This window comes from Bos grunniens, chromosome 16 (genome assembly GCF_055505025.1).
Source record: "Bos grunniens cultivar Pamir isolate PY7600 chromosome 16, Bosgru_T2T1.0, whole genome shotgun sequence".
Classification (NCBI taxonomy): Eukaryota; Metazoa; Chordata; class Mammalia; order Artiodactyla; family Bovidae; genus Bos; species Bos grunniens.
Window position 1 is genome coordinate 23,067,649 of NC_141180.1, and position 17,096 is coordinate 23,084,744.

At 41.0% G+C, this 17,096-nt stretch overlaps 1 protein-coding gene across 1 annotated transcript in view; it reads right to left on the reverse strand.

Moving 5' to 3' along the window:
* Window positions 1-17,096, reverse strand: part of PAPPA2 (pappalysin 2) — a 315,881-nt gene that overhangs the window by 56,562 nt on the left and 242,223 nt on the right. The window contains exons 17-19 of the mRNA XM_086342421.1: window positions 9,645-9,813; window positions 8,135-8,270; window positions 5,105-5,214 (exon numbers count right to left, since the gene is read on the reverse strand). Of these exons, the coding sequence (XP_086198547.1) occupies window positions 5,105-5,214; window positions 8,135-8,270; window positions 9,645-9,813 (415 nt within the window). The remainder of the gene's footprint in view (window positions 1-5,104; window positions 5,215-8,134; window positions 8,271-9,644; window positions 9,814-17,096) is intronic.

A 17,096-nucleotide genomic window follows, 5' to 3' on the forward strand; every position in this document is an offset into this window, starting at 1 on the left:
TCTGCTCCCTTTACAAACTGCCCAAGTGATTCTAAAGGACACCAAAACTTAAGATTGAGTATAATACGGAACATCCTTCAAGATAAATCGATGTAAGCTATGAAGCTTTTACTTGAGGAAGATTTTCATTTAATACAACTGCTTTGGTGTAATAGGCACTTCTTTGTGAGTGTTAGGTAGGTAGACTAGGGAAAGGAGTCCTAAATGGCAGTGGCTAAAAGACAAAGAAGGGAAAAGCCCGCGAAAATAGAACAAAAGAAGGTCTGAGGACCGGGGTCAGGACCTCAGGTGAAACAAACAACACTCCGGGCTGGCCCAATTTACATAGGACAGGCCCAGGGAGAGATAAACATATAAAAAGAGGAGCCAAAGCTAGCTCTCTCTCTCTCTCTCTCCCACATGCTGGGGCACTCTTCTCTTCGTGTCTTTGGATCAACGTGTCCTCACGCCTCAGAGATGGATTTTCCTGCTATCTTCTAAATAAAATAGAGCTGTAACACTGAGCTGTAACACTGATTTGTCTAAGAGCTATAACATGGTCCTTTCGAGACCTGAGAGCTATAATGCGGTCTATCCAAGACTTGAGAACTGTGACACGCCGAGAGGGCTTTAATGTCCGTCACTCCAAATCTTTGTTGTAACGAGACCAAGAACCGAGGAACATATACTCATGTGACATGAGGACAGGCTTAGATCTCCCGCCCCTCAAGAGCCATTGAATGCCACAAAGTGGCAGACATTATGGGTCATCTGTTTTCACTTTCATGCATTGGAGGAGGAAATGGCAACCCACTCCAGTGTTCTTGCCTGGAGAATCCCAGGGACGGTGGGGACTGGTGGGCTGCCGTCTATGTGGTCGCACAGAGTCGGACACGACTGAAGTGACTTAGCAGCAGCAGCAGCAGTGGTTAGTGCATAATCTCATTTCTATGGATCTGGGAACACAAGCGTGATAACCTCATCATTGTCTCCTGTGCTTCCATTGACTTTTTCTTGTTTTTTTGTCTTAATAAAGTTTCAGTTCCCTAAAGGTGAAGCATTCCATGTAAGCTTCATTTGTAAGCAATCCTTCTTAACTTCATTATATCTATAAAAGAGCTGAGAGAGTACAGGTAACAGCATGGTGGTTAGCGACTGTATGATAATGAATATTAACACTGGATTAACCCTCGGTTTCCTTTTGGCATAAAAAAATACTGATTTGGGCATTCAGGAAATGTCAATTATGCTTTCAACCTTTGAACTTCTGACTTTTGGGGTTTTTTTAGGAACAAGTTACTCTTTCAAGGTAGGAATGAAGTTCATTTTGTGAGTTACTTCAATTCTTCCACGACAGTGTTGGAAGCAGCTAATTTAATTATTTCACTTTATTTTCACACAGAAACATGGCACAAGTCTCAAGGGTACCACTAAAGTAATGGTGCTGCTAACCATATTGCACACTGTGACCCACCACGACATTATTTAGTTGCATCTCCAAATTATAAAAAGCATGGTGTGCCATTACAGATGAGAAGAGGCATGCAGAAGTGAGGGGAAGCAGCTTGTCTCCAGTAGGAATGACAGCCAACCAAGAAAGATTATTATGCATCAATCACAAAATTAAATTCTAGTCATATGCTTCTCATCTGATACTCATACTAACCTTATGAGTTAAGTATTACACCTATTTTACACACAAGGAAATGGAGTCACAGAACAGAAAAGCAGCCTAAAATTATGTAGCTCATGAAGAACAGAGATTATGAATAAAAACTCAACTTTTTTTTAAACACGATTTTTTTATCCCAAGATCTACAGTGTTCCTTAGATGCTATCATCCTCAAAATTGTGCTTGGATAACCTATTTTCCAAAACCAGGAATTTACTTACTAGACCATAGTCATGATAAATGCAGTGATACAAATGATAACATTTGATGTTTGGCTTAAGAAGAAAATAAATTCTGCATTTTCTCTCTGGCGTTTGCAACTTGCAATTGACAAGGATATAATTATATATAACTGTAGGAAGCTGCAACAACATACCCAGTTTGAGGAGAAGATATGTATTTACTTCCAAAGTAGAAAATGATGCCATAGCAATTTCTTTGCTTACTCGACTAACATTTATAAGATACCTACAATTTGCCCCGTGCTGAAAAAGGAAGTAGGAATATAAACATGAACAAAACGCTATGGAATAGAGAAATAAATAATAGTGACTGCCCTGAAGGACAGTGGAGAAAGGAGAGGTTTTAATAAAACAGAAGATACTGTTTTCCAGTTTGGAAATAGTCAAGTCTCTGCTGTCTTCATGAAGAAAAGTGAACTGCTCTTTCTGAATGTCCCATTCAGAAAGTGGAAGTGGAAGAACCCCTATCACTGGAAGGCCTGCACTCTGGTCTCACAAACCCTGAATCCACCGACTATGCTCATCGGATACCTTGTTGGGCAGATGCTAAAGTAAGTGTAGAAGGGTTCCTGAAGCAGTTCATCTCTCAGGTGGAGAAAATGGATTGTAAAAGGTCCAAGCCTTTCCCCCTTTAGCTGCTTATAGAGAAAGAGAAGTCTTTCACATAAGAAGTTGAGCTAGAGGGACTGACAGGGGATACTCTGCCTGGCACCCCAGGAACACGAGGCAGAAGTCCTTTCTTCAGGTATTCTAATTCCAGCTAAACCTTCACAACAGATTGTGGGAAATGGTGCAGAAAGTCCAGAAAGGCCAGGGGATGGGAGAACCAGGCAAGGTGTTTTTCTGGCTTTCTCCTTTCCACTTCCAACTGGACTTCCCAGAGTCCCTCCCACTGGTGCAGTTTTCTCTTTGGGTTCAACATCCTTAGAGGAGTGCACCATGCACTACAGGGTCTCATCCGCTTGCCTCTGTGCTTTCCCATCTTTCTAGCTCCCATCTCCCCTCTCCCTCACCACAGCGCATACTCTGGTTTCAGACACACAGAACTTCTTACCCACTAGAATGTTCCCTTTGATCATAGTTTATGACCCAAAGGAAGAGCTTTCTGGTCTATTGCTCCTTCCCCAACTCCAAGGTCTTCCCTGGTGGCTCAGATGATAAAGAATCTGTCTGCAGTGCAGGAGACCAGGGTTGGAAAGATCCCCTGGAGAAGGGAATGGCAACCCTGGTATTCTTGCCTGGAGAACGCCATGGACAGAAGAATCTGACAGATGACAGTTCATGGGGCCCCAAAGAGTCTGACATGACTGAAGGACTAATGCACACCCCCCCAGAGTTCCCCAGCAGAAGAATTAGTTGCTCCCTCTTAGGTGTTCCTATAGTTCTCTACCACAAACAAGGCACTTCTCATGTTGCATTATTATAAATGGCCATTTTTATGGCCAGATTGTAACTCTTGTAAACAGAGGGACTCTCATTTTTCCCTCTTTATATTCCCAGCACTTAGCATAGTTCTAGGGCACACAGTAAGCCCCAGTAAGTGTTTGCTGAGTGACTGAATTGATAGGGTCACACTCCTCCCATCCCCCACCCCTGAATCATACTTATGTATTTGTTCCTTATCCTCCTGCTTTAACACACATCCTCACCAATAACACAGCACAATTAGCCTGTGAGGAAAAGGGAGCAATCTGAGAATGAATTCCAAATGAAATGTGGTACCTCTCTAGAGCCTATGTCTTGGTGACTCTGCAAGAACAAACTTCTAAGGTTTTTGCTTATTAGACAGTTTAATAAAACAAGCCATCTTCCAGGCTTTATGATAGTCCCACCCTCCCATTCTAAGAAGAAATAATGTATCACCATCTTATCCATCTTTCTCTTTTTCATTTATTCATTTCACACAAGTATTTATTGAACACTTACTACATAGTAGGTAGTATTCTAGGATCTGGGATATGGTAGTGAACCATAATTCTTCAGTGATCTTTTGATCTTTTTATTCTAGTGGCAGAAAGAGACTGATTAATATATAAGATAAATGAGTTAAATATATACTATGTATGGTCACGATAAGTCCTAAGGAGAAAAAGATAAAAGAGGGAAGAGAGACAAAAGTGTAGGGGAGTTAACATTTTAGATAGTAGAGTCAAAGGAGGCCTTCCAGACATTGAGTAAATTGAGGAAGGAAGCTGAGGAGCAGGACATGAAGATACCCAGGAGAAGAGCATTCCAGGCAGAGGGAACCACAGGGCAAAGGTCCTGAGGTGGGATGTGTCTGGCATGTTCAAGAATCAGCCAAGAGCTACTGTGGCAAGATTAGAGTGAGCCAAGGAAGGCATGTGGGAGAGGAAGTCAGGGAGCTAAAGGTGATCAGAGGAGGCCATGGAACTGAGAACCAAGGTTTCAGAAGGACCAGATGTGTGGATGTTGAATTCAGTAAGAGTTATGCCAGTAGTATTAGGTAAGGTAACTACAAGTCAAGAGCTAAAGTGGTTAAGAAACCAGGGGAGGGACATCCCTGGTGGTCCAGTGGTTAAGAATCTGTCTGCCAATTAGAGGACATGGGTTCAATCCTTGGTCTGGGTTGATCCCACATGCCTCAAGTCAACTAAGCTTGTGTGCCACTGCTTAATCCTGTGCAGCTTGGAGTCCATGAACCACAACTAGAGAAAGCCCATGCACAGCACTGAATACCCAGCACAGCCATTAAAAAATAAAATTAATTAAATAAATAAAGTCAACTTCTCTTACTTCCTTTCATCATTCTTTCCCTGTTTTCAGTTTTTTTCATTGTTTTATCTTTTCCTCTCTACCCTTCTCTTATCTTTATTCATAACTTTGGCTTATCCTACATTTTGCTGTTCTATTTTTTAAAAAGCTTTTTATTGGAATAGAATTGATTTACAATCTTTTTTTTTTTATTAGTGGTAATTTTCTCTTTAAATTTCCTTCCTGTATTATCATATTTTATGCCTCTAGGTCATCCTTCTATATTCTTTTAAACTTTCCTTTGGATATGGGTCATCTTTTCTCAAGCTTTTCTCTTTTCTTATTTATTTTCAGTTCTTCTCTCTAGGAATGATCCATGTGGTTGTTTGTTCTAAGGATGCTTTGAAAGCCTCTGAAATTACACCTGGGAATATGCTGCCAGTTGAGAATTGCTTAGTGTCTTACCTCCTTAGCATATAAAAATGACTCTTTTTCTTACCTGTACTCTGACGGGTTCCATCCAGTGCTCCAGAGTGTCAGTAGTGACATTCTCAGGAAGGATTACAGGATCATTAGGGAGGACGGTACACAATGGGGAACACACTGCACCTGAAGGAACAGAAATTTACGATAGACTTCATGCATCTCAGTGTTTCACTTCCTGGAATCATTAGCTTTGTTTTTCAAAAACAATTGCTTTCTATATTGTGTTGTTGTTGTTCAGTCGCTAAGTCATGTCTGACTCTTTGCAACGTCATGGACTGCAGCACACCACACTTCCCTGTCCTCCAGTGTCTCCTGGAAGTCTGCTAGAATTCATGTCCATAGAGTCCATCATTCTACATTGTAGATCACCTCATTAACATGGTCACAGGCAAGGCTGATACTCATTGACTATGCACCTGTAGGGATGCTCCTACACTCACAAGTAAAGAACCACTGCACCAAGTTAAGTCCCTGGCTCCAAGTGCTCTTCCCCTTTCTGGTCACATATACCCCTTCCTCTAGAATCCCTGAAATCTCTGTATGACCCAGCAATAAAAGATTTAATTCCTGCTCTGCAGACCTCTGAGACCCCACTCCAGGACTCTGGCCAGCTAAGGTCTATACTGATTGGTTGATGCCTTTTAAGTACTTTTAATAGCATTTCTGCTTATATGATTTCCTGAATCTGATAATTGCAGGATCTATTATCTAAAAACTTTACTAACTGGGGAGAAAATGGCCCAGAAATCATGAAGGTGGATTTATAGTGCCTGAAACACTGAAGATCATTACTCTGGTAGCCAAGAAACCTACTGATTAAAAGAGGAAATGAGGAGAAAACAAAAGCAGAGACTTTGGTCCTGTGGTGGCCTTTCAAAGGAAAATCCCACTCTATTTCTTTGTACATGAAGCCTGAGTATCTTCTAAAATTCTATTCAAAGAAGGCAGACTCTCAAGGTTCTCTATTTCCTCATCTAAAGATTTTATGATCTCCAAGTTTCTTTTCAGTGTTATCTATACTCCTGTTTTACACTGACTTGTATAACTCAAAGAATTACATGAATCTTAAGGACTCTACACATGTTAGCATATGATACATTAATGTAGAAATTAGAGGGTGGGGATATAAGAATTTTCTCATGAGGCACCACGCAAGAAGCACAGTCTCAGCATCTAACTACTCCTTGTCTGGCCACAAGATTTTTCAGTGCAAACAGTAAATTGAAGATGGTAAAAAACAGTCTCAGAAACTAACAAGCTTTCTCATTAACTCAAGTTTTATCTACTGGCGTTACACATGTTAGAATGACTTGGAAAATTACTCCTTGCTCATGCAATTAAAAACTTAGGGTTAGTCTCAACACTTTTTTTCACAAACAGGATCTCTTTTCTATGATGCTTAAGTTCACACAGAGCCAATTTGAGTTAATTTCACTTTGAATTATCCCTGGCCACAGAGACTTTTATCTTCACTTGCTTCATAATTCGAAAAGACATATGCACCCCGATGTTCAATACAGCACTATTTACAATATCCAGGACATGGAAGCAACCTAAATATCTATCAACAGATGAATGGATAAAGAAGATGTAGCACATATATACAATGGAATATTATTTAGCCATAGAAAGGAAAGAAATTGAGTCATTTGTAGAGACATGGATCTACCTAGAGACTGTTATACAGAGTGTAGTAAATCAGAAAGAGAAAAAAAAAATTGTATATTAATACATATATCATTGGAAAAGACCTTGATGCTGGGAAAGATTGAGGGCAGGAGGAGAAGGGGACGACAGAGGATGAGATGGTTGGATGGCACTACTGACTCAATGGACATGGGTTTGGGTGGACTCTGGGAGTTGGTGATGGACAGGGAGGCCTGGTGTACAGCAGTTCATGGGGTTGTGAAGAGTTGGACACAACTGAGCTACTGAACTGAACTGAACTGAATACTTATATATGGAATCTAGAAAAATGGTACAGACGAACCTATTTGCAGGGCAGGAATAGAGACACAGACATTGAGAATATACACGTGGACACAAGAGGCAAATGAAGGGTGGGATGAATTGAGAGAGGAGCATTGACATTTATACATTACCATGTGTAAAATAGATAGCTAGTGGGAACCTGCTGTATAACACAGGGAGTTCAGCTTAGTGCTCTGTGATGACCTAGATAGGTGGGGTGGGGGGTGGGAGGGGGTCCAAGAAAGGACGAATATATGCATACATATAGCTTATAGGAGCAGAGAAGGCAATGGCACCCCACTCCAGTACTCTTGCCTGGAAAATCCCATGGACGGAGGAGCCTGGTGGGCTGCAGTCCATGGGGTGGCTAAGAGTTGGACACGACTGAGCGACTTCGCTTTCACTTTTCACTTTCATGCTTTGGAGAAGGAAATGGCAACCCACTCCAGTGTTCTTGCCTGGAGAATCCCAGGAACGGGGGAGCCTGGTGGGCTGCCGTCTCTGGGGTCGCACAGAGTCAGACACAACTGAAACGACTTAGCAGCAGCAGCAGCTTATTCACTTCATTGTGCAGCAGAAAGTAACACATTGTAAAACAACTATCCCCCAATTAAAAAAGAAAAGTTGTCCCTAGGTTCTGGAGCCAGGTTCACCATAGAGAAAGAATGGCTGCTGATCCAGGCAATCAAAGACAATCTCAAATTGCTCCTTTGGGAACTCTCTGCTCAAGGTACAGCAGCAGAGAGAATGAAGCAGGTGTCCAATGCATGTGTGGTATGTGGCTACACATTCCCACCTTTCCTCTTTGAACTACAACTCCTACCAAAAATCAATCCATTTTCAGGCTATACTGGGTAACAAATCACTCAGCAGCACCACCAACATTACATGTGTGTGGAGGAGTGGGGGAAAAAAAAAAGTGTCATAAATTTCATTTTAACCGAAGCAGCTCAAAGTCAACTTGGATTTCTGTCCACTCCTCAGGCAGAATGATGGAGCTGATCTAAGACCCAGCCAGGCCTGATAGAAGGATTACTTGAGAGCAGAAGTCAGACTCTCTTCCCAAACATACCTATCCCGTATCCTTGTTGACACTTGTACTCCACGAGTTTCGGCTCCGAGGTGGGTGGTGGGCATTCCCCTTGCAGGTTCTCACATAACTTGAACTCCTCACTCCACACTCCCTCCTTCGTGCAGCGGATGGGAAGCTAGAATATCAAAAGTTGAAAACATGGACATTATAGTTTTGCTAACTTCTTTTAAGGTGTGGGCAAAAGTGGTCTGCTTAAATGGTAGCATTCTCCAATTGTAGAACCTGGACTAAAAGACACTATTAAGATAATAAACTATGTTGCTATTGACTTTTCCCCCAAAAAGTCAAGACAAGTTTTTTACTGTTTTGATGTGAAGGAATCATGAATAATTTTGTCATTAGAAAATCATTAACAGTGTGTCTTCCTTTGGATATAAGGATACAGTAAGCTACCAAATGGGACCCATGTATTCTGAGATAGCCTTGGGAAATTTTTTTCCCAGACGGTGTCATTTTTGCATTGATCCATTCATACTCTCCCACAAATGCTGCTTGTGGCAGATGTCAGATTTTTTGCAAGATGAGTTTGAGCCAGTGGGACTAATTCATAATTTTTCTGAAGGTGCTTTTTGCTTTTCTGTCTGGTTGAATGGACACGTCATAGCTGCTTTTCGTCTCATCAAAGTTCTATTCCCTTTTTCTACATGTGTGCTTGTTTGTGTAACTCTTGGCTTCATGTCCCCAGTAATCACTAAATATCTTATATGCAGAACATAGAGAATAGCACTAACTCACAAAGCCCAAGAAAATAAGATTTTAGAATTACAGATAAACTCTCCCTTCATCCGGCCAACTCCTTGAGCCCTTAAACAATTAGTGCGAGCAGGTGTGCTTGATTTCCCAGGGGACTCATTTCATGGAGTATTCTTTTCACATGTGTCCTGTGGGCTTTACCTTGGAGTACTGAACATTGAGATAAAGGCACGTGCCAGGAGAGAAGGTAAAGTCATTGATCTCTGCTTAGGAAGTCTGCTTAACTTCCTGTCTCTGGTTTGTGTAGGGTACTTGAAAGGCTTCTAAAATAAAATTGACTTTAGTCGCCCAACCACGATAAGACTGTGGTTTTTGTTTGAGACCTCTTGCGCCAAAATCCTAGGGAGAACAACAGTCCAACAGTGCTTTCAGCTTTGCCTTTGCTGAGGAATTTGTGTTTCTGTTCAAGACTGTTTTCTATTAAAAAGTATGATACCAGCATTTCTAGCCAAGTTAGTTTGGGGAAATCACATTGCCAAATCAGAATCTGAGCCTTTTTGCAGTTTACTCAGGTATCTAACCTATCAGGTTGTTCTTCTTATCCAAGAGGAGAGAATATTCCAAGAATGTAGCATCTTCTGAATTCCCTATTAAATGATATCAACATCTCTGGTTAGAATCCCAACTTAGCCCCTGTCTGTTGCCATTCATTTAGATTATTTTATTCAACATTCTCGGATTGGTCACCAAGATTGGAGCACAGCCTGCTCCAAAATAAAGTTCAAGTCATCCTTACCCTTTTACTTTCCTGGTTACATTTGACCAAACACTGGCTGTTGAGCTCAAAGCCATTGGTGCATTCATACATGCCTTCAAAGACAGGGGAGGGGGGCTTGCACACCACTGGGACACAGCTGCCTTGCTCCCAGATTCCACTCTCCAGGCACTGAATCTTCAGGGACTTCCTGACAAGACAAAACAAAAGAGTCCATCAGAATCCTCAAGGGGGTTATGGGAGAAGTCTGGACCCTCAGCAACATGGGACAAGGATTAGCTAATAGATGGGAGCAGTTGGTTCTTGTTAGCCCAGTGTCTTACCTCTTCATCCTAATTTCTAAGCCATGGAAGGAAAAACAGTAATAATGCACTTTACATCAGTGATTGCATTGTTATGTAGTAATATTGATATACTCCTCTCCAGAGACCTTGTTAACTATCTATGCAGCGTCTAGATTTTGCAATTGGGTTTTCTCTAAGGTTGTCATCTTGGAGCAGTCTCACACTTAAGTGCACTGGGAAATACCAGGTAGGATGGTGTACAGCAAAGGTTATCACACACTCAGGGGACTACCCAGAAATCATCTGAGGATCATCAGTATTAATATGGTAATGGAATCAATGAAGCTGCCAATATTTATTGGTTCTCCAGAGAGGAGAAAAGATACAGCAGTGGGGGGTCTTCTTAAAACAGAAGCTCTTACCCTGAATTTCATAAGGGCAAGAGTATTGCTGGAAATGACTATGGCCATTTTGTTTGCTGGCAAGTCCATTTTTTTTTCTTGGAAAGTTTTCATAGCTTTCATCAGATTCTCAAAGTAGACATGACTCAATAGTGTCCTGGAATAACTGCCCTTCCTTCCCATGCAGAGATACGGCCTCCACCCAGAAGAACTGCATTTGAGGTAGTCGATAATCAGCAGGATTAGGTCTTACCACTTCAAACTCCATCCCATTTCCTTCCTAACTCATTGCCAAACTGAAAGTGCTTTCCATTTGCTGTTTTAACACATCCAGTTCTGATTCAGAACATTCCCAGTCAGATAATCTTGTGATTCTAAAATAGAAATAATCCTTTGTCCATTGATTCAAGGGCTTCCCTGGTGGCTCAGTGGTAAAGAACCTGCCTGCCAATGCAGGAGAAGCAGGTTCAATCCCTGGGTCAGGAAGATCCCACGGAGGAGGAAATGGCAACCCACTCCAGTATTCTCGCCTGGGAAATCGCATGGACAGAGGAGCCTGGCCGGCTACAGTCCACGAGGTTAGAGAGTCAGACACGCCTTAGCGACTAAACAACAACAACCACTGATTCAATCACATGATGGCCTTGAATTGTTATTTTCCAGTATCATGATGCCCTTTGAAAATTTAAATATGGCCCTCACCCACACACTTTTAATGGACTTCTGTACAATGCCTCCTGCATGCTTTGCCAGTATTCTAATATTATACTAGTATAACATTTATCAAATTATTTTATAAATGTGTATATGTTTGTCTTTCCCACTAGGCTGGAAGCTGCCTGAAGGCAAGGATTGTGTTTTATTCTTAATTTCAATTCCCAAGAACAACAACAAAAAATCTGTCTTATATTAGGCATTAATGAAACATTTACCAAACTGAATTAGTTAACCAAAACTCACAGTGCATTAAGCACACTGCAGAGCACACAAAATATTTTAGTAAACCAAATCACCAGGATAGCTCTACTGAAGTAGTATTATCATTCCCATTTCATAGATAAAGAAACTACTCCAAGATGTTCAGTAATTTTACCAAGATCCTACAGCCCAGAATGTAGTTGATTTTGAGTAATTTAAATAAATTTTAATAGTTTAACATTATAAATTTTAATAGTTTAACATTATATATTTTAGTAGTTTAAAGGGCTTTTCTCATATCTCAGTCAGTAAAGAATCCACCTGCAATGCAGGAGACCCGGATTCGATTCCTTGGTCTGGAAGATCCCCTGGAGAAGGAAATGGCAGCCCTCCAGTATTCTTGCCTGGAAAATCCCATGGACAGAGGAGCCTAGCGTGCTACAGTCCATGGGTTCGCAAGAGTCGAATACGACTTAGCTACTAAACCACCACAGTAGTTTAACGTATTTTAACAGTATCCATTTAGATATTCATGAAGGAGTACTTAATTTACGGTTAAACAGTTATTTAGATTCATATTCATACCTTCATCCCCAGTAGTATTCTAGGAAAGAAGGCTGATTTTATGACTGGAATTCTTTAGCATCATAGTTTATTTGGACATATGTCTAGTATCTGTCAATAATAAATATTATTTTTGAGCTATATTTCAGGTGTTTGGCAAAATACCTACACACATAATTTCATCAAATCCCCCAAATATCAGTTAAAGGTAAATATTATTATCCACATTTCAGGGAAGAAAACTGAGCCTGAGAGATTTAAAGCTAGCTCAAAGATCCACAGTTAAAGCTGCAGACAGGATTTGGACCCACATCAGCCTGCCATTGAATCCTATGGTCCTTCCTGGGTCAGGTTCTTCTGCATGTTATGCTCTACAATCCACTTTGAGTATCCATAACATCTCTTCTCCACTTTGAGTATCCATAACATCTCTTCTCTACTGAACAGTCCTTTATTCAGGTGCCACATTTGTAAGTGTGACCAAAAAAAGGAAAGAAAAGAAGATTCATTTGAAATTTTTGCATTGAGCAATAAATTACATATAGAAAACTGCATAACTTGGTATACAGCTCAAGAATTTTTACATGTGAATAACCTGGGTACTCATCACTCGGATCAAGACACAGAGAATTTCCAGTCCCCCTAAAAATCTCCCTTCACAACTGAATACCCCTGCAATCCATACTTTTCTGACTTTCATCAGTGTGGATTTATTTTGCCTGTTCTTGAACTTGATATAAATGAAATCATGCACCATGTACTACATGGCTTCTTTCCCCAAAGGAAGATGACATTTTCAAAATGTCTTCTCAAATCTATCTTCGAGGAAGTGTAGGCAGTTCTTTTTACTATAATGAAGCTCTTGTTTGTCTCTCTCCAAGACTGGATATTCTACTCCTTTTTCACGCTACAGAGTTTATATCCTTCCAGAGACTCTCCTTTCTACCACGTCCCACAGATGAAATCCGCCCCCAACCTCGGCTGAACTGACATCCCCCGGCTGCAGAGAGCAGGCAATACCATTGACACCAGGGGAGAGGCAAGTCTGTAAACCTTGCATGTCAGCATGGTTATAAAGGAAAACCCTTGCTTGGCTAGGACGACAATATTTGACTTCGTGTGGTATTTTTCTCTGAATTGGTTGGAACGCTTAAACCATGGAAACAGTCCTGTGTTTCCTTGCCCAGAGTGAAGAGCCATTCAAGAATGTCGATTTCATATATCTCTTTGCCAGTTTAATAACCTCAGAGGCGAGGGTAGACAGATCACACTTGGCTGGGGAAGAGTGAGTTGGATGTTGTGGGTGGTACCCAGGCAACGTGACCGGCCCTGTGCTGCAAACTACCTGTCATATCGGTGACAAGGGAGGAAGAAGGCTGTGAGGTGGCCGGAAGCAGCACAGTTCACATTGGTGCCCCAGAGGAGGCATTACAGGCAGGACAAGGGACAGACTGGGAGAGTCCTGATTCCCTAGGAAATATCTTTTCCTTCTTATAAGAGTTCCTATGCCCCCTCCACCTCAAGGATTCTCCTCACAGTTTCATCTCCCTTATACAGGGGCTGGCTTCTGCATGTCACCCAAGCAGATGACACAACTCAGGCTCCACCCACACACTTCTCACAAAGCATTTGATTGGTCCGTTCCTCATAGCCCCGGTGGTCTCACAGCTCCACGGTGCATATCTATATGGGTTTATGAAATAAGAGCCCCTGGTATGGAGGTTGACACTTGAGTGCCATAGGCTGGTTCTTTTCATTTTGTTCAAAAAGGTACTGTGATTGCAGGAGGAATTGAGGGCGTCTTGTATTTCCTCCCAGCTTCAGAAAATTTTATTTCCATGTAGGTCCCTGAAGAGGACTAAAGCCTATATCGCAAAGGCAGAACTTTAATCCCCAGTGATACCCAAACTGCCTCTGTGTTTCTTCTAGTTTGGTGATCTTGAGGAGTAATCTCTGACACTTAAAAAATCATTATGAAAACATTGGTTTTTTCAGAATGGTCCACCTTCTTTGTGTAATGTGTATGAATTTAAAAAAGAGAGAGAGAGATTTCTTATGTCATGAAGTGAATCAGTTTGCATTTTAAAGAAGGATGGTATTCGATATTAGACAAAGCACACAGGCAGGTCCTCACCAGGACAGATTCCAAGACTTTTTTGATAATCTAGTGCAAGTGCCTTTCAACTGAGATATTCTATTGACTCAAAGCTTTCTGCATTTTCTTTATCCTGATGGAGTAAGAGAGGCTAAAACATCTCATTTTACAGGCAGGAAACTGCACATTAATAACTATGAACTGACTTGCTCAATGCCACACAGCAAGCTAGTCACTGGCAAAAGCAAGGATAGAATTCAGAGTTTTGCAATCATAACGTAACACCCCAACCATTAGAACAATGGTTTCCAAATGACATTTGTAGACCAGCCCACCAAACTCATGTAGGAACTGTATAAAAACTAGATTGTCTAAGTTTCATGGAATTGGCCTCACACTCTTTATTTTTTAATTTGTCAGCAGTCTAATATGTAGTTAGGTTGGCAAACTGCTAAAATCTATGCTACTTTCCTATGCTAGTAAAAATAAACCATAGGTATAGAAATCAGAGTGCAAAATCACCCACCTAACAACACCAGCCAAAAGACTGGATGTTTAGCAAAGACCAAAGAGGACAGTTACAGCCAGACAACTTACTCTGTAAATGGTACCATGAAGGGTTGGGGGTCGGGGAAGGTTTATATTTATTTTCCCTCTAACTACTCCAGACAAATCACCACAATTTCCAAGTTAGAAGATGCTTTTTTCCAATTTTCAGAACATGTGGTATCCACCTAGTACTGAAAATCCAGCTGTGCTCTTTCTGCTTCTTACATCATTGCCAGAAATAAAGATCTTGTAATCAAAACTTGGCTGAAAGTTTGATTGATGTTGCTCGAGGCACACGTGAGTCTATCCCATCCTTCTATCACTACTGCAGGGTTTTCAAAAGTAATATTTATTTTCCATTGGAGAAAATAAAAGTATGATTATTGAGTCCAAGGGAATTATCATGTCTTTACTGATCAAGGGCATCTGGTGTCTCCAATGAGTAGTCCTTCATGAGTAATAATAATATTAACAGAAAAACAATAAAATACTGAGTATTGAAGTGCTAGGCATTGTACTGAAGGATATATATCTATAGCATTTCCCCTCAAACCCATTCTGTGTGATAAGATCTATCATTACCTGAGTTCTTGATTCCCTTCTCTCCACAGATGCTCTTCTCCAATCATTCCTAGCTCAACAAATGATACCACCATCTATGCTGTTGCCCAAACTTGATATGTAGGAGACATCCTTGATTTCACTCTTCACCCCAATCTTATATTTTCCCCAAGCTCCCATTTGCTCATGTTCTATCAGTAGGGCCTCTTAGTTTTACCTCCCAAATATCTCCATCTGTCCCCACATCTCTTGCATCTCTACTGCCGTGAGCACTAGCCCACATTCTTAGTGCTCATCTCCCAACTAGAGACTTCACTTCTCCTCTGGACCCCTTCCTTCCTGGTCCAGAAACACCAGTCAGAGGGATACTTTGTAAAAACAAACAAATAAATCAGAATGTCATTTTCCTGCTTAGGATATTCCAATTGCCTCCTGTTACATGAAAAATAAAATCCAAACTTTTTTGCTCATGTGGTCCCGCATGATCTAGCCCAAATTTTTCTGACCTCATCCTATGTCCTTCAAAGAAAAGCTATGACAAACCTAGACAGCATATTAAAAAGCAGAGACATTACCAACAAAGGTCCTTATAGTCAAAGCTATGGTTTTTCCAGTAGTCATGTATGGATGTGAGAGTTGGACCATAAAGAAAGCTGAGCGCCAAAGAATTGATGCTTTTGAACTGTGGTGCTGGGGAAGACTCTTGAGAGTCCCTTGGACTGCAAGGAGATCAAACCAGTCAATCCTAAAGGGAATCAGTCCTGAATATTCATTGGAAGGACTGATGCTGAAGCTGAAGCTCCAATACTTTGGCCATCTGATGCGAAGAACTGACTCACTAGAAAAGACCCTGAAGTGGAAAAGAGTAAAGGCAGGAGGAGTAGTGGACGACAGAGGATGAGATGGTTGGATGGCATCAGTGACTCAATGGACATGCATTTGAGCAAGCTCCAGGAGTTGGTGATAGACAGGGAAGCCTGGCGTGCTGCAGTCTATGGGATCGCAAAGAGTTGGACACGACTGAGCAGCTGAACTGAACTGATACTATGCCCCAGTCATCTTACTTACTTTGTCCACACTGGACTTAGAATCCCAAGCACAACTCAAGCTCTTTCCTGCCAAAGGAAGTTAGTACCATTCTCTCTGCTTCTGATGCTTTTCTTTTTTTTCTTCCCATGGCGGGCTCATCTTCCTATCTAAGGAGAATGTTTGCCACCCGAGAGTATCTTTATTTTATGCCTCTAATGTTTTGGGCTTTCATCAAAACACCTGTACATTTTTACATAGAATGCATACTGTGTAATTATTTCATTTTTTTTCCTATCTCCCCCTTTGGGTTCTGAGCTTGGCGAGGGCAAAATCTCATTTAGTGTTATATCCTCAGCTCTCAGCAAAATGTCTGGTATGGAATAGGTGCCAATAAACACAGGTTCAATGAATGTATAGATGTTCATTTTATAGATTAAGTAAGCAGGTTTAGAAAAATAAAATAACCAGCTTGAGGTTACCTAGCTGGTTAAAGGCAGAGCAGGGATCAGTACAGGCATACCTCATTTTGTTGTGCTTTGTTTACTGCACTTCATAGATACTGCAATTTTTACAAACTGAAGGTTTTTGGCAACTCCGTGTTGGCAAATGATGGTTAGCTTTTTTTTTTTGGCAATAAAGTATTTTTAAATTATGTACATTGGTTTTTAAGACATAATGCTATGGCATACTTAAGAGACTACAGTATCGTGTAAACATAACTTTTATGTGCATTGGGAAGCCAAAAAAATTTGTATGACTTGCTTATTACAATATTTGATTTATTGCAGTGGTCTAGAACCAAATCCCAACTATTTCTGAGGTATGCCCATACCAGGATCTGTCTGATGCCAATACTTAAGTCATAATATGGAAGCACTAGAGTTACTAGAAGTGGAGCTGCACATAAATTACCTCCCTTTACTTTGTGCCTTTGCACCAAGTATCTCAAAGTCCCCCCACGCAGAATATCCTGAAAATGGAAATGTAAGAGTGAGGAGTAACCAGGTCACTCTTTCCGTTACATAGGTTAGGAAACCGAAGTGTTAATTGGCCCAATGTTTTACATGGCATA